Source organism: Seriola aureovittata, chromosome 7 (assembly GCF_021018895.1).
Source record: "Seriola aureovittata isolate HTS-2021-v1 ecotype China chromosome 7, ASM2101889v1, whole genome shotgun sequence".
Lineage (NCBI taxonomy): Eukaryota > Metazoa > Chordata > Actinopteri > Carangiformes > Carangidae > Seriola > Seriola aureovittata.
Window position 1 is genome coordinate 3,075,986 of NC_079370.1, and position 18,372 is coordinate 3,094,357.

An 18,372-nucleotide genomic window follows, 5' to 3' on the forward strand; every position below is an offset into this window, starting at 1 on the left:
TAACACTTCTGCGACTATTACTGCAGTTCAACTGCTTATTACACTGCTACTACTGCTACTGCTGCTCTACTATTAATACTGTCACTCATTAACACAATACTACCAGCAGGAGGCGCTGTCTGCAACTCGACAAGGATTGAAACACAACGAAGAAGTCGCCATGCGCTAGCAAAGATCGTCTATTAAGGTGCCTGTATCTGTCACCATGGATACCATTTTTTCAAAGACCCGAGTTGGTTGGTTTTCAAAAACCAAAACCGCTTTAAAACCTATAATTTGCTTCTAATGGAAAATTCGTACAAATACTTTTCGAGTACAAAATTATATGTAGCAGTAACCCGTTGCTAACGGCTTTCCCGTTATCGGAAGTATTTTTTTCTGCTACCAGAAATTATGTGCAGAGTGACACCTCTTCTTTAATTTTCGCTCTTTGTTTGAAGCATGCTACCTGACGTTAGCACAACAGACAGCTAGCAGATCAAAAAGCTATTTGACAACTGATTAAAGTAGGATATCTTACGTTACAGATATACCCATGGATTAACAATACAAGCTTTTAGAGTAGCACCTGCTAAAAACGGTATTTTAGCTAATTTATCAAGTGTTTAGCTTGTGTTATTTACAGTTAGGTTAGCTATGTATACAGAGCTCAACAGCATCCTGAGCACCACTCCCGACAGCTTCACACAGGTAATATTGTGACATCTGTAATTCAACCAATATGGTGATATATACGGTAAAACTGTGCTTTATTAAGACACTCACTTCCCTCTATGCTAATGTTAATATGTGTAAGTTCCTCTTGTATTTGCTCCAAACTTTAGCAGCTGTGTAGCCTGCAAATCATAAATGACAACGTCCTTATTGTTGTAATGATGTTTGTCACATTGTGTGAACCTACAGGGAGAATTTATCTTGGTGTCAGATAGACAGAGTGATGCGTCTTTCCTCATTCACCACTTCCTTTCTTTTTACCTACGAGGTGAGTTGTTAACACCTGTCAGTCAAAACAGGAAACACATTTTGTTTAATTCAGGACTAAACAGCAGCTGATGCCGTCTGTGTTTTCTGTCTCAGCACGTTGCAAAGTGTGTTTTCTGGGCCTGGTGCAGTCCTTCAGTCACTACAATGCAGTCAGTCAGAGATTGGTGAGTTATACACAAGAAGAGTGTTATTTGAATACATTTATTTAGCTGTCGTTCACCTAAATCATATTGTGTATAATCCCCTCTACTTCCATCTTTAGTTCTTATTTCTTTTCCAGCAGCTTTTGTATTACTGAGTCATGTTGGGGTCAAGATTTATTTCCAGGGTTTTTCATTATAAGGTTTTTCCTTCTAATGTTAGCTATTTAGAAATTCATGCATATTCCATCAGCACTGGGTTAAAATGTATATTTTGACAGGTCTTTATTTGATTTTGGCACTCTAGTGGTTGTCAACTGAAGAACATATGACTTGAAAAATTATAAATTTGAATCACTGCAGTAATTTATTCAGTCAAATCCTAGCTTATTTTAGCTTTACTTACATTAAATGATGGCAGAAACTGTACATTTTTAAAACCTGTTTGTATGTGTGTGTGTTTTGTGCGTTTTCAGGGTGTAAGTCTAGCCCAAGCGAAGGAGAAAGGTCAGCTGATATTTCTCGAGGGACTCACAGAGTCATTGTCTGTTTTGTCTCAAGAAACCAACTCAGGAAGTCAAGCCATGGACTTCCTCAGGTGCAGAAAATATCACTTTTATTTTTTATTATATGATATGGTTTCACTGACCCCTTTGTTTTTTTTTTTTACATTTATATATCTTTGCCATCATGGTATCAGATTGTTACCACTACGCTACCTTATCTTTCAATAATATCGTTCTATAACCAATACCAATATATTCATACACAATTCCTTAGCTTATCTCCCTCTCCCTCATGTCTCCATCTTCAGGGATCCTACAGTCGGCCTGCGCCGTTTGTATGAGTTCATCCTGTCCAGTGTCAGCAGTTCAGGCGGTAGGGAGGAAGGGGCAGAGGAGTGGGGACCCCCAGTGTTGCTGGTTGACGACGTCAGTGTACTGCTGAGTCTGGGGGTGAGCGCTGAAGCCGTGTTGGACTTCAGCCACTACTGCCGAGCCACAGTCTGCTCCCAGCTACAGGTTTGATTTTTGCTGTCAAATAGCAGTATTTGAACCATGACAAATTAAAGCTGCAACCTACATGGCCAAAATATCTCCACACTCCTGAATGAGTTTTTGATTTAAGCATTTTACGTACATGCCATTGTCAATCGATATAGCACTGATAATCTCAAATGGTAATGGTTTCATCTCATGAAATCCTTTAGATTGATGGTATTTATGTATAAAAAAATATTTACTACTGGGCTTCAACTTGCAGTAAGGAGATTAGGGTGAAATCAACAGTGAACAACTCGCATAAAAATTCTGTCTCTTATCACTGTGACGTTGATTGTGACTGCAGGGCAACGCTGTGATGCTGGTACGTTGTGATGGGGAGGAAGTGGTGGACGACGGAGATGATGAAGGCTCAGAGCGACTCCTGAAGGGTCTGACCCACCAGTGTAGCCTCACCCTTCATGTACATGGTCTCCCAACTGGCTACTGTAGGGACATACACGGACAGGTGTGTGTGTGAACATACATTTTGCAACACAGCATAGATGCAAGAAATTACAGTAGTACACATATCAGTAACTTTTAAAATAGTCATACACATGGCACAATGTGTAGAAAACGTTACATTTAAATAACATACTGAGATTAACATAATGAGAAGCTGAAATCTTTGAATAAAAATGTAAGTAAACCTACATTATTCCTTTGTTTTGAGGTGGAGGTGTGTTGGAGGAGGAGACAAGGCGACGGACAAAACACACAGAAGAAACTCTTTCAGTACAAGGTCCATGATAAAGGAGCCTCCTTCTTTGCTCGAGGGACATCCAGCGCCGTTCTCTAATTGCAACCTTCAACGTCCCAACGTACCTTTTAACACATGACAACTGACTGTTATGTTTTCATACCAAGACAATACAGATGTTTGTTTGTTAGTTGCCAAAGTGGTTCGCCAGCCATAGCCAAGCTTCATGTTTGGCTGGCTGCTAGTGTCAGTGACCCAGTCTGGACCCCAGACTCTGGAGGAAGGACAAAGTGATCCTGCCTGCTGATAACCTGGTTCCAGACATCTGAATTGCTCCACACTGTTTTTTTTTTTCAGTTCTTCAAATAAAAGAAGTGGATGAATCGGGTTTTTTCATGGTCACAGTGAAATCTGCATATAGATTTTCACATTTTTATGTCCTGCTACCATGGTACATGGTATGCAGTACCTTATGTTGTCATGCTGACTTGTGGACATGATTACTTAAGAACAATACATAGTAGAAACTTCATACTTACACCACATGTTCCCCATAAGGACTTTTCCAATCTGATTCGTAGCACATTGCTTTAGAAATTTGCATATTGATGAGGGAGCACTGATTTCCCAAAAACTGCTGCAACCCTTTGACACTTTTTGAAGATTACAAGTTCAAACTGATATTAGATCTGTAGCATGCGTTGGTATAAGACTCTGTGATTAATTAATGGACTCGTTTTTTATTAAAGATAACTCGAGAACAATCTATAGCAGTACCTCCACACATACACCACAGGAAATCCATGTGGAGTACATGATTCATCACACTAGATGGCGCTCTTCCACCGAGGCTCACGCTGCGGGGTGAGAGGTCGAAGTGGAGAGGTCTCTGTGGGACTTGACAACCAGTAGGTTTGAAACGCTGCGCCTGCATGTCAGCATCAGGTTTGGGGGGGCATGCGAGTTAGCCTTTAGCCAGTTTCCAAAACAAAAAAGGAATAACACGGCGGTTGATCGTCTGTTTACCCCGGAAGACCTCACCAACAACTACGTTTGGGGATCTCTGAAGTTTGTCCAGGCAAGTGTGCGAACAGTTGAGCTATAAACCGCTACCATTAGCTGCGATGTGAAAGTTAGCTTCGTGGTGGTGAAAAAGCATGGGAGCTGCTGGATTGTTTAATCACCCCATAATGTTAGCAACAGAGGCGTTGTTATGGCTATAGCAGTGAAGCTGCAGCTGCTGGGCTAACGCACCTCCGTTTTGTTTTTATATAATCAGATACGAGCCCCGGACATCCCAAACCTCACTGTAGAACATAATATCGCCCTTGTGCCAAGCAAGCTAACTTTAGCGTTAATTTGTTTTTGGCAACGTTATTAGCGTAGCTCCAAACTACTCCTATAGTTTCTCTGTGACAGCCATGTTAACCAGGTTGTTGGTAGCTCTAGCCCCCTGTAGCATTTACGAGACTATTTTTATTTAACAATAGCTTATCTGATGAATATGAAATATCATATTAATCTGGATACGAGTTCACTGGATTCGTCAACATTGCTCGCCCACTTGCTAGCAATATTAGCCTTTAGCTAGGTGCTATCACAAGTTGTGTGCCGGAACTGACAAGGTGTAACAATTTGTAGAAACGGTATATTTCCATGCGTGTGTTTAGCTGTGATAGTAATAATACGGAATGGCAATTTTTTGTATACATTTGGTCTCCTCGTTTTTTGAAAGGCACTGGTTGTAGAGTGATGCGAGAGAGCCACTCGCGTAACGTTAGCACATAGCAGTTACTGGGTTTATCGTTAACTTCTACAGTTCATACATTTATTTTACTTAAGTGACACACTTGTGTGTTAGTATCTAACTCCGTTTGATATTTCAAAGACTTTAAAACGAGTGTTATGTACTAAAAGTTGAGGACTTCCTGTAAGATGCTTCTAGCTAACGATAGCTGTCTGTTTAACGTTAGCTAGCCAGCAAGTTTGACAGCAGGTTCCTAAAAAGGGATTCAGTTATGAAAACACATGAACCCCAGTCAGGGCAACTGCGATGCTTATTTGTGCGTCAATTAAAGGTATTTAAAAAAAAAAAAAAACATGAAAAAGTAATTAATTATGCGATTATTAGCATGGCATATTCTAGCTCAGTGGTTTCTCCACCTTTTCATGTCAAAACTACAGAAGTGATGACAGGCTATGAACTGTGTTTTAGTTGAGGTGCAGCAATTAGACCCACTGAGCTCAGAAATGTTTCGGGCTAAATAATGTAAATTTACTCACTTTCTGCTGATGTGTAAACCTGTGTTAGATTGTTCATACAAAAAAAAAAAAAAATCTCTCTCACTTATGAAGTTAAAACTGCACATCATTTACTGTAGGACCATCCCAGAGCCTTGTTTGGGACCCTTGGGCATCCTTGGCCACTGTTTGGGAGCCGCTGTTCTTGCTTGTTCCTGGCAGTTGATGTTGCCACAGAGTTGCATCAGCTGCACCATCCCTGCATGTGTTTACTGTGTTGTGATAGCTATTTCACCATTTTGGCTACTTTGGCTCCAAATTGTACAGACGGTTACATGTGCCAGAAAAAGATGACTTTTGAAACTTTAACAAGGGTCATGTTCTTTTAAAAACTTGTGCTTGATACCCCTTTGTTATAATTGATAAAAAAAAGATTTAGTTTTTATTAAGTATATGTATTTTCTTTACCTTTTTATCTAAAGAATTTGTTAGGAACTGGAATCGGATAGGTTGTTACACATCACAAAGTATTACAGTATGGTTACTGATTGACAGCACAGTTCCCTCTTTTATCATCAGCTCTGGTTGTAAAAGGCTGTGTTGCAGTAATCTGTTCATCCACATCGAGCTTGGACTAATGGGCTTCACTGATCAGAGGGGCATGCTTTCGCATTATGCAATTATGACACTGAATGCAGTCATCTTACGGAGAATTGAGCCCGAAGCTCTCTGGAATGTTTTTGGATATTGGTGTAGTTTTTGTTTTGCAGTAATTCATGTGTAGATATAGATGAGGCCTGTAAATGTATTGCATGATAGAGAAAGTCGCTTATTATGTCATTGGAATCTGTAAACCCTGGAGATGCCTTCAAGCTGGGCATTTTGGGAAGTGTAGAGAAGAGGTAAGATGGCATTTTTGCTATTTCCCAAATCTCTCTTTTCAGTTGTTGTCATTGTAAAGTGTGAGTGTGTGAATGTAAATGTACTGTCCTAGTTTTGAAACAGCTTTGATACAGTTCATCCATGAACTGTGAGAACCTCTGTGCTCACAGTAATGTTGTTGGCATGTGCCTTTATAAATCCACCCTAATCTGCAAGACACCCAATTAAGCTGCAGAGACCCACAACAATCTCCCTAAGTGTACAACGCTGTGTCTGTCGTGTCCGTAGCTGTGTTTTTGTTTTGCAAGTGAGTGTGCTGGCTTCTCACGTGGGAGCCATATAGACTGCTCTTTGTTAGATTATTAGTTGCCTAGCACGTCTGCGCACATGCACATGTTTCTTGAACTGACACATTTTCCATGGTCTTGTCATAAAGATTTATTTGTGGTTGGTTTGTTGGGTTTAAGCAGAAATATTATTTTAACTCGCTCAGCCATAGTAGCTGGTATAGCCCAACAAACACCATCCGGCCAGACAGAATAGGATTTCCAAACAATCGCTGGTCACCTGCCAAAGTGGCTGAAGGGGACACAAAATCACCAGCCTGAGACAACAGTTTACCAGCACTCGGCTTGTAGCTGGTATTTTCTGCCCTGTTTGTGAATTTCAGGTTTTAAAGCCTGCCTTTGTGATGCTTTTGAGATGTGAATGTCTCGGCATGCTACAAAGTTTGTGATAGAGCGGTTCAAGGCTGTGACCAGAGGAGGAGAGAAGCAGTGGGGGGTGGCCATAGGCCCTGAGCCCTGCTCGTTGAGTTTCCGATCGGCTAAATCCCGGATTAGTTCACTGACGGAGATGTTGCTGAGCCTTTGCCAAATCAGGCCCCGCTGCTGCACCCACGTAACTCCACACAGCATGCAGTGAACTGGACAGACAGCTGAGAGATGGAGGCATTCATGGAAAGTTTTCCCTTGCAAGACACTGAGCGGGACCAGAACCTGGCTGAGGCTCGACTTTCCTTCAGAAACGGAGAGCAGAGAGGCTTTACTTCAAAGCCCTGTTTTGACCTTTGCAGAACCCATTGTGCAAGCTTGCCGGGACGTTGCTGTGTTTACTGTATAGTGTATTTATAACAGCAGATCAAGAGACTCCTGAGGCGAATTCCTCCTGGGGTATGTTTCCGTTGCTCCCAGGGGGGCGAGCCGAGCAGCCACACACTCTGCCTGAATCAAGAAGGAATCACTATGTTAACCACAAGGCGCCACTTAAGCTAAAAAAACCTGGACATAAACGGCTGCGAGCCAGAGAGATAACCTGGTCCCCCATTAGCAGGTATGGTCTCAGAACCGTGTGAGGCTTGTGTGATGGATACAGTGTGTTAACGACCGATGTTACAGAGCTGTATTTGTTGTGTTGTGGCACGGTTAACAATTAATATGGTGCTACTTATGGACATCATGTGAGAAGCTCAGGCGAGAGAGAGGGTTGGTGCGGATCAGCAGAATGAGACACTGTGCGGCTGCAGTGGGTTTGCTAGGGCAGCCAGTTAAACGTTGTAATGGAGCAGTGTGTAACTACAAACACAGGACAGGCAGAGCTCAACCAGTATGCTGAGCAAACAGAGAGACGAGAGCCGAGATTGAGCAGGGAAGCCGACGGGAGATTGAGCTGATATGGGGAAACTGACTGAACTGATTCTGTTTGAAGTTAGGCGTACCACCCATGAGGCAAAGATTTCACACATTTCCTCTGCCTTTGTTAACATTAAATCAGTCCGCAGTCCACTGTCAAGCACAGAGTCATGTCAGTGTGCCATGTTGTTTTAAGAAATCAAAATATAATATTGAATTTATGACTTTCAGTGGAATCATAGTGTGGCAGTATGAACATAGTGATTAAGCATTAAAAACTAACAAAAGCAGTAATTTGTTTTACACGTGTGATTTAGTGTAGATTTGCCCTATATGATCTAAACCAGAGGAATAATTTCAACATTAGGATACTGATTGTAGCTGAAACAATACGGCAATTTATCAAGTAGTTGATCAACAAAAAATAATTGTCAACTATATTGACAAGCAATTAATCAATCAGTAATTTTTCAAACAAAATGCCAAACATTTGCTGATTCCAGCTTCTAAAATGCAAATATTCGACAGGATTCGACAAGATTTTGGAGTGATGGTCAGATAAAATGAGCAATTTGAACAAGTCACCTTGAGCTCTGTGAAAAATTATAAGTTGGGATGATATCGGATATCAGTCCAATACTGACTCAAATAGCTGGATCGGGTGTCTGCGTCTACGGCCGAGCTATGAGGCATTCGACCATTCAATGCGATTCTACGTTATTCAATGTTACGTGTTACGCCATGCGTTGGTGGTAGACTCGTACATTTTAAAGGCGAGCTAGCATAGCATGGAGGGAGCTAAAAAACAAAGGGACGCCAACAAGCTCTACGGCTGCTTCTAATATCTGCGGAGCCATCGTTTTGGAGAGGTGGCAGTGGCACTGCAAATTTATAAAAACAACCAACCTAAACACTATAACCTATTGGTTATTGAGTATTCACCATCACTAATGAGGAAACGGGACAAGTGTGACCAACATTGCTTCAGGGCTTCCTCATTTAAAATTAATGTATTTACAGCATGTGGTGTCTTGAGTTGCTGCTACCTGTGTAAATACTCAGTCTCAGATTACTTATGTTAAAGTAATGTCTTACCTGCTTACTTTATTTAATAAAGACCAAAACCTTAAGATGATAATTTTACAATGATAGAAAAAATGAAAAATAAAGGACCAGTGAATTAATTTTTTCCTCAATAAATTATATAAACAAATGATTTTTAAGATTATTGTTAATTAATTTGTCAGTCTTTGGACTTAATAATCATTTCAGCTTTAGGAAATACTTAAAGGACCTCCTGTAAGTGCCCCTGTCTTTCACCTTGGGCAGCTTATCCCTCTGTTTTTCCACCTGAATGAAGAGGAATTTACCCGCTGTCCTGTGACAAAAGGCCGTTATCAGTGAACCTGTTGGCTGTTTTTTATCAAGTTGTGATCAGTGAGACTTGTCCTTTGCTTAAGCCTAGCTGCTCAGCCGGAGTTGCGTGTTTTCCTACAGGAGGAATGTGTCCACACCTTTTTGGCTGCTGAATGAGCGGTGTGTTTCAGTGCTGTCTGCCATGTGACCCCTGTACGAGCTTGTCTGTAGGAAAAACACACCGCGCCTGTAGTCGGCAACATGTGCGCCGACACTCGGAGTATGTAGCTAATTAGGTGTTAAGGACAGAGCAGCCCTATGAGAACCGGCCTCCGTGTGCGAGTGTGGGTGTCTGTTTGTCTGTGGAGATGTACCGCAGCATACTGTACGCCCTGTTCAGGTGCAAATGTACATTTATATAAAAACCCTCCCCTAGGTTACCGTTTTGTTTTGGTGTGTTTATTTAAACTTCTGCTTTCCGTCGACTCCTAAGAGAAAAAACTAGACTAGAAACACTTTTTTGCACAAACCTCTAAATTTGTTGTTTTTAATAACAGAAAATGTTCAGCATTGGGATGAAAATCAACATCCAAATACACAGTGATTGACGGTCACCCAGTGTCAACAGTGCCTGTATAAAAAGTATTCACCATCTACACCACTCTGGCTTTCTAGTCGTGCTCAAGGGCATTTTCCCGCCTGACAGAAGAAGAATGTTGATGATTAAAGAACTGTTCGTTTCACAAAGCAAAACTTCTCAAAAGTGAGGATTTCATCTTTTGTCTGATTTAATAATTTAGTTTTTGAGCCGTTGCTTCGATGGTGGAATTTGCCATTGAACCAAATGTTCTTATGCAGTGAATGCCTGGTCCAGTAAATTCTGTTGATGATAAATTGATACCAGTTTTATTGATTGATTAATTAATTACTGATAAATACTTGATAAAGATATTGAAGGAAAATAAGCAAACGTTTCATATTTTCACTTATGTGACGTCGGGTTAAATGATGTGTTTGTCTCGCTCCTCCAGGTCCCTGGATGCCCCCCGGCGCACTGTCCTCCGCCGCCCAGTGCTTCCCAATGGCCGGGAGTTGACCCCGCCCACCAGGATGACGCTGCGCGAGCAGCTGAGAGAGAAGATCTCGGCGGCCTTCTACCGCCACGGGCTGCTGTGCGCCTCCTACCCAGTGCCCATCATCCTCTTCACCTCCGCCAGCATCCTCACCTGCTGGTAGGTGATGTGTCTGCGGTTTTGTGTGAACGTTTCTTTGCTGAAAATTTGGGTTAAATTCAAGTTGATTAAGTTGCGTCGGTAGGAATACAGGGAGCAATTCTGTAACACCCGGAATGATGGCAGTACAGATCGGTGAAACTATTAGATTATTTTTAGCTGTGTAGTGGACAAACATGGGGTGTTTGACATACTTTACATAAGGCTCAATGGCGGAGCAGAGGATTATCCTGCAGGAGTAGTTTGACAAGTTTCTAAGCACATTTTTACACATTTCTTTTACCCTGTCTCTGGCTCTCCATCTCACTCTTCAGAAACCCTCCACACTTCTCTGACATCAGATTACAGGGGAGCTATGTCTGATGATTTCTGTCCAAACCCCGACAATCTGACATTCACACCCACTTTCACGCAGAGATCGGCCACCTGTGCAGAGGTCAGCCTCTCGCTCAGTTGTTACACAGCAATTTCGCTGCACTTTTTTGCTGTGTACAAACAAGTGCGACACTGTGAATGCCCTCCAGGAGAGACTGTCTGAAAATGTGCACCATTATCCCCCATTTTTAACAAAAGTATCACGTCTCGCTTCTCTCTATGACGACCGGCTTTTCACCTTTCAAGTGTCACTTTTTGGACATCCTGTTAATTCAAACTAGCTTCTTTTACTTTTCCATAACCTGTCCTTTAGAATCTACTGAAGCTGGTGTGACTTCAGCTTTAGAGACACTTTTTAAACCAGTATTTGACAGTAGAAAGATGTGTAGTCAGGCTCAGCTCATTCGAACTGGCCATCTGCACTCACATAACAGCCCCCCCGCCGTCACCAGCGCACAAACACTCGCCTAACACACGCACATCGCCACTCTTGCTCAACCGCTGGTCAAAAGAGAGAACAGGGGTCAGAGAGTTGGCCAGTAAAGGCATTGTAAAACAATCTCAGCAATCTGAAACACACGCATGCACCTGCTGCGTGCTGTCCTCGCAGCATCTTCCAGCAGGGGTGCCCGAAACAAATGGACGACTGACCGCCACCCGGGGCGAAGTGAAAGAAAAGAGCTGGACGACGGGGATGTTTAAGGCAGGACTAGAGCAGAGGGCTGTGAGAAAATGGCCCTGTGAGAATGGGAGGCCTGTCCCTCCATCTGTCTGTCAGGAGGGGGGCTGGCTCCGCACAAAAGAGGCCTTTGTGGAGGTACAGTGACCTTGGAGAGTGGGGGAGGCAGCGGGAGGGAAGGAACTGGGAGAGGGAGAAAAACAGAGGGGAAGAGTTTTCTATCCAAACGATGACCAGCAAATTTCTAAAGGGGAAATAAGTAATATTTATACAAGAGCACAAAACGACCTCACATGGAGGTTGATAATGTTATTGATCGATACCAGTGACTCAGCAAATACTTGATCAGCTGCTCCTCAGTTTTGAAACCATTTTCAAAATACTCACACAGCAGATACATGTGGAAGTATCGTCCTGTGATCACAAGGGTCTGAGCTCAAACTTCAAAAAGTGGACGTAGAGAATGATTTCATCGTAATTAGCATAAATTCACACACACATTTTGTGTATATTCATGCTACAGTAAGTGCAGCCTCCCCTCCAGGATTCATCCACTGTCTCTCTGCACAGTACACAAAAGGCTGTGCCAGTATGTTTCTGTTCACTCAATGGGTCTCATTCACCGACCATTCTTCACTGGAAATTTCTTCTTAAAACCCACTTACGCACTTTTTACAAAGATTCTGACGTTCACCAGTGTTTTCTTATCTGGGATTTGAATGCTGACATGATTGAGCAAAATAAGTGGTTTTTGCTTTTTCTTTGGTTCTATGGTTATATAATATTATGTTATTTAAATTACAATAATATTTTTGTCATTTATAATATATTTTGTTATTTATTATGGTTTTATAAATGACACTTCAGAACTATTAAAGTTCCTTTTGCGTTTTGATTCCGGTGCTCCGTCTTTAGATTTTCGTTTTGGCATTTTCTCAACTTTCCCCGACGGTATCTCTTTGTGACTTCTGTCTGTGTTTGCACACGACCCTTCAGTCTCATGCACTATTTAAAGGCATATTCGGGTTTTCAGCTTACTTATGCTAATTAGGGCCAACTGGCACACGCGGAGGAGATTGGCATTCATCAATCTTAAGAACACAGGTGCGCACAATTCTGCGGTTTAAGAACACGTTCATGAATCTGACGTAGAGTTTTCTTAAGAACTTTCTTAAGAACAACTTATGAAAGAATTTAAGAAAATACTTAAGAAGATATTGGTGAATGAGGCCCATTGTACTCAGCAGTTCAGGTAATTAAATGTAAATGTTTCCCTGTGGCATAGAAAACGTATTTCATGGCAGGTAAACAGGAAAACAACAACCAATAGATATATTTCAGTTTTTTCATTAAGAAAAACCTAATTTGCTGAAGACTTGCAATTTCCAGTTTTAATTATTTACTACTGCTACAGATTTTTGCTTTAAAGGAGTGACACAGGAGCGAACAGGCGGTAAACAGAACTGTAACATCTGTCAAGCTAAAAGACACAAAAGTCTCCAATATCTCCGTCACTGTTTTGCCAACAACGAGCAGCTCACAACCTGGTTGCCGAGCGTCTGATTCTCCTTTCGGAGCGACACAGCAATGTGAGTCAGCGGTCGAGCTGAATGGGTCAATGCATGTCGGCTTCATGATTGGACAAGGGAGGGGCATTGACCAGTTTCGGTCGGTTTTGGTGTGTCTGTCGGAGATGGAAATTGATTTAACAATAAATGTGATTTAAACGGCTTGTGGAAAGAGAGAGAGAGAGAGAAGAAAGCAGATAATTATGGGCTAGAAAATGACAGGGAGTGCGTGTGGTCAGAAGGAGAGAAGTGGTTTGAGTGAAGTGTATGGAACAACTCTGCAGACTGGAGTCTTTGCATTACAGAGGCGACCAGAGTAAAAGCTGTTTGATAGGAATGTCTCAATCCTGCATCGAGTCAACTTCAGTCATATGCACATCTCCTTTATAACAGGTATTGCTCAGCTGCAGCCTTCCTCCTTTTGACGTGCTGGTCTTCAGTGTTACACTATTATATTTGGTTGCTTGGTCTTTGGAGAGGACCTGAATTTTCTCAGACCTCAGATATGACTGGATTGGGACTCTTTTATCGAGGAATCAGACTGCAAACAGGCCTGTGTGCGCCCCCTCCATCAACACATCGCTGGCGGGCGTGTAATTTAAGGTACCGCTGAGAAAAACAATGTGACCCAGGAGGTTGCTGTAGTTAGTCAACACTGTTGACCAAAATGCTTTACAATAATGATAAAATACATAAAAAGACATAAAACACGTGTTGTTTTATCTTTGGTCGTGATGAAATGTGAGGTGAACAGTACAAACATGACATTGACGTTACAGTCATCTTCCATGAATGTGCACTTCCCTGTGTTTGATTGGACAACACAGCACCTTGCCAGATGACGTCATGTTGCGTTGCAGTAAAAAGTTAGTTGTACGTGGTTCAACTTTTGCGGTGGATGACCGTTCGTTGTTTCCCAGAGCTCCCTGCGTCGTCGCCGCTGCCGCGCCATCGGACCGGCTCCGTTCAAATGAATGAAGAGGCCTTTTTTTTGTTTTTTCTTCATGCAGGGCTCAGGTTGTTCTGAACACAGCCTCAGATTCAGTCAGTGAACTGGTAACTTTGTCTTGGTCTTGACAACAGTCCTGTGGCCAGCTTTTCTTGAGGCGCTGCGTCCCGACTCGACCGCCGACTGTAAAGGCCGATACGATGTCACACTTAGATACTGTCAGTCTGACATGTGGGCTTAGTAATGCTTGAGTGGTAAAAGGGTTTCTCTCCCACAGCTGGTTTTTTAGGACTGGAATTAACTGTGTTTTTGTTAAACCTGTGATGTGGTTACACATGATCAGTAAGCAGAGAGAAAGCACCCAGTAACATGCTCCTTCCTCCATCAGAAGAACACCAAATGAACTCGCTGCCACTACACACACACACACACACACACACACACACACACACACACACACACACACACACACACACACAAACACACACACACACACACAGCGTGAGGAAGTAAGTAGATTGTGGGGAAACAAGTAGTGAACTCTTTTCAGAAGGACCCACCCGTTTCCTGGAGAAAGAGGGAGCGGGTCTCTCCAGGTAGCACTGAATGTGGCAAGAAACGCCGGAGGCTGCGGTGTCATGTTCATGTTCTCAGAGGTGTTGTATAGCGAGCACACACACACGTACACATCACTCGAGAGCAACCCCTTCAAAACCGAGGCACTCACCTCTAACGTGACTTCATCCTCAAGCACTCTGCTCTTTATATCTCTCCGTCTCTGTGTTTGAATACATGCATTAGTGCTTATATGTCACTGATAATGTCTTATAGTGATTAATGAGTAAGTTAGGAAAATACTTCAATCATTTTGATTATTTTGCAACTTTTATCTTCAGATTTTAGAAGATTTTATTTGTAGTTTCATATCATGATGCTTCTTGGCTGCTTTTCATACTGAGAAAAGTATGACGATCAAGTCAGGCAATCAGTTGTGATGCGTTCATTTTCTAGTAGAAATAATCATTGATTGTAGTCTTAGTAGCAAATATAATAGTGCATGGATGTGCATTGTTGGCTGAACACTGTCAGATGTTGTTGCTTAAATACCGGTTGAACTGAATCTCTCTGAAATGTTGTTGAAAACACGTCGAACAGACCAAATCTGCACACGTTGACTCGTTCAGTCACTCGTTCAGTCACTTATGTGTTTCATAACTGTTTACCCTGTGATCCCCCCCCCCCCACTCTCTCTCACTCTCTCTCTCCCTCAGCTATCCGTTATTGAGGCTTCCCCTGCCTGGGACGGGTCCTGTGGAGTTCACCACAGGGGTGCGAGACTACAGCGTCCCTTCCCATGAGCCTCAGGGAGACCTCGGAGAACGGCCCGACTGGGTAGGAGAAGAGAAAACGCACGCACACGTTTATATACATCCCATCATTTTTAATATCTAAACATCACTTTTGTCCCTATTCCTTTAACTGTATTCATTCCTTAACCCTGAATCCTGATCCCTCAATCTCAAACCTGAATCTGAACCCTGAGGAAACGTCTGTAAAGACGAAGTGTCGTCACGCTGAGAGTCGAAAACTGGTTCTTGGATGCAGGCATATGCAGACAAGTCTAACTGTAAAGATGAAGCAATGGCTCATGTCACAGTGGCAGGTTCAGTAGACTAAAACAGTCTTATGTTGTGTCTCAACGTGTCACCTGTGTGTGTGTGTGTGTGTGTGTGTGTGTGTGTGTGTGTGTGTGTGTGTGTGTGTGTGTGTGTGTGTGTGTGTGTGTGTGTGTGTGTGTGCGTGCGTGTGCGTGTGCGTGTGCGTGTGTGTGCTGTAGTATCGGGGTCCTCCGGTCGCCTACATCCAGCAGGTGTTGGTGAAGGCAGCCGTGTCTCCGTGGGACAGCAGCCTGGTGCCAGTGGACGTGTTTCGGTCGCCACTGGGTCGAGTCTTTAGCCTGCTGGAGGAGATCCGTAACCACGTCCACGCTGACAGGTAAACTTCAAATTTGAAAAGTTAAGTTAACGGAGTAGATACAAAGTATCATGAAGTGGAAATTCAAAGGTACAAGTACCTTTGAATTTGGAGTGAAACACAGTAAAGTACCTCAGTAAAAGTTACTTTCCACCACTGCAGATGAAAATCCAGACGTTCATAATTCTGCTTTATGAACTCGAGACAGAGTAACATGGTCATGGTCATAGTCACGTTTTAATAAATATACAGAAGAGAAAAGCTGCAGATCCTCACATCCTTTTTTTCTTTCTTGAAACAATCACTTATCAAAACTTTTGTGAATTAATTTGTTATTTGAATAATTATCCTTAGTGGTAGTGAAGACAAACTCAGTATTGAACTTTATCTCAGTGGTGTCTGTCCTCCACCAGTTCAGAGTGAACCCATGAACCCAAAACTATTTTCCCTTTTTCATGTGTGTGGAAAAAAAAGGAAAAAAACATCCATGACCTTGAGTTATGAAGAAGAAAGCTGGACTTCCAGCAAACATCGATCAGTTGTAAACCGTGAGGTGTGTGACTCTGTGGGGCACGTGCTGTGCAGCGACGCTCTGTTTGACAGCTGCTCTGTCCTGAGCGCTGATATGAGCCTCATGTGTGGGACACTTTGTTTTTTTGCTGGAAAGCTGCAGAGAGCCGCTAAAACTTTTTCCCCCAAGAGTCAGATTAATAGCACGGGACTTCCCTTGTGTAATTATCATTAAATTAAACATTAAAATTTAAGATAATTAATAGATTAATGTTCTGTCTTGCTTGGTGTCTGTGAGCTTTGTTAATAACAACTCCTCCTTCCTGTCACCTCCTCTCCTCTGTCTTCTCCTCGTCTCTCCTCTGTCAGCTCCGGGGTTCGCAGTCTGGAGACGTTATGTCTCCAGGTGACAGACCTGTTTCCAGGGTTACGGCGGATGCAGTCTGTGCTTCCAGAGCACGGCTGCCTGCTCGTCTCTCCCGGCAACTACTGGCAGAACCAGCGGGAGCTGTTCGACTCGGACTCCGACCTCCTCAAGACCATCCAGAAGCACGAACCCAAAGGCCTGCACACCTCGGCCACACTGCGAGGTAGGTAGAGATGAGGACTACTGACACGCTCACGGACAAAATAAAGCATTCTGGGATATTTAGTCGAAGGGAGAAGATATGACTTAAGTTTTGTGACTTTTAAAGTTCTTAGAGACGAACAAAAACAGAGCACTTTTAATTCTAAAGTCAAGAAAAGTAAAGTTGACGTTTTTGTGCTTCCATTAAAAATTTGAATCTTTCACTTTTTCTAAATCCTCCTGATGTTTTTCTGTGTGAATCTGTTCTGAAAGGCTCAATGTTTTAAGGCTGAATTTATGTACAGTATTTCTAACAGATGATGAACCTATTTGAACTCCTGACTTAGCGCTGGTGAACATCATCCACTAGTACAATACGTGTGTTGTTGTCAGACTGTTCCTGAAGGTTTTAAGACTTACTCGTGGCACCGTTTTTACATTTTTAGAAATTCTGACTCCTCTGGTTTAGCTTGCTCCTTGTCCCGTGCCGTGAGATTACCCACCAAATCCAGCCTGAACTGTAGGCGTTTTATCGTCTGGTGGAGGCAGCAAGTCTCAGAAATGTCAGAAGTGGAGTTTAGTCCTTTTATTCTCGACTGCCTCGTTGGAAGGAGCCTGCCATCATTCAGCAGGAGTAATTGTAGGGAGTTAGTGAGTGGAAGATTAGTGGTATCAGCAAACTAAGAGGCTTTTATGTTGACGGAGAACATGCAGTTTCATTTCCTTGGGAACTTATTAAATTCCCTGAAAACTTTACCCACTGACATAGTGAACCACATCAGCGTCCCCTGGCTGCTCAAAGCCAGCTCAGCGTTCTGCCTCAACCTCCAGCTCCAGTGATAGAGAGGTGGGAAACTTATTCTGGAGCTGGAGTCAGGAACAGCTCGGCTGCCAGATACAGTCAGACTGATACCGTTGTTCACACTGAGCTGAGGGACGGCCAGTCACACTGCCATGGGAAAGTTGTGAAGTATATCCCAGCAGCCCCCAGCCTCCACAGGGCACCCAGTGTGAGTGTAAGATTAAAAAGGGAAGATGTGAAATTGAGTTGTTAGTTTAGCGTTTCTGCGGATGATCTGATATCGGCACAGAGATCTCAAGCTTTCTAAAATAACAGTGCTGGTTTTGTGTTAATCAGGTTTTACACAAGTAATACACTGTAGTAGAAATGCCAGTGTTTGACAAGTGACTAATGGATGTTATTTGCGCTAATGTGTTGCAGTATGTGTGTGTATTTTGAGAATTATTAATATTGTGTGTGTGTGTGTGTGTGTGTGTGTGTTTCAGACCTGCTGTTTGGCGTCCCTGGGAAGTACACAGGCGTCAGTCATTACAACAGGAAGAGGGTGGTGACGTACACGATCACTGTGGTGTTGTCCAGTTACGATGCGAGGTGAGTTACATGTGCAGTGTAGCGTGTTGGTGCAGGTTCAATTGAAATTGAATAGATAGAGAATGAAAGAGTCGCATTTCTTTTGTCTTTTCTTGTCAGTGTTTTTCCCTTTTTATGTCGCAGTGTAAAGAAGACTGACTTAACGTA

At 42.7% G+C, this 18,372-nt stretch overlaps 2 protein-coding genes across 4 annotated transcripts in view; both read left to right on the forward strand.

The window, feature by feature from the left end:
* Nucleotides 1-416: 416 nt before the first annotated feature.
* elp6 (elongator acetyltransferase complex subunit 6) lies at nt 417-3,250 on the forward strand. The gene is made up of 7 exons (XM_056381304.1): nt 417-690; nt 904-982; nt 1,078-1,148; nt 1,601-1,722; nt 1,939-2,146; nt 2,472-2,633; nt 2,841-3,250. The coding sequence occupies exons 1-7, from the start codon at nt 637-639 to the stop codon at nt 2,964-2,966; spliced, it is 822 nt and encodes a 273-aa protein (XP_056237279.1). The 5' UTR covers nt 417-636; the 3' UTR covers nt 2,967-3,250.
* A 147-nt stretch (nt 3,251-3,397) lies between these two features.
* Nucleotides 3,398-18,372, forward strand: part of scap (SREBF chaperone) — a 36,475-nt gene continuing 21,500 nt past the window's right edge. The window contains exons 1-6 of one of the 3 annotated variants that reach the window (XM_056381303.1): nt 3,398-3,945; nt 10,009-10,209; nt 15,052-15,172; nt 15,618-15,775; nt 16,634-16,854; nt 18,120-18,225. In XM_056381303.1, the coding sequence (XP_056237278.1) occupies nt 10,088-10,209; nt 15,052-15,172; nt 15,618-15,775; nt 16,634-16,854; nt 18,120-18,225 (728 nt within the window). In that variant the 5' untranslated portion in view covers nt 3,398-3,945; nt 10,009-10,087. The other 2 variants (XM_056381302.1, XM_056381301.1) reach the window with 2 other exon arrangements.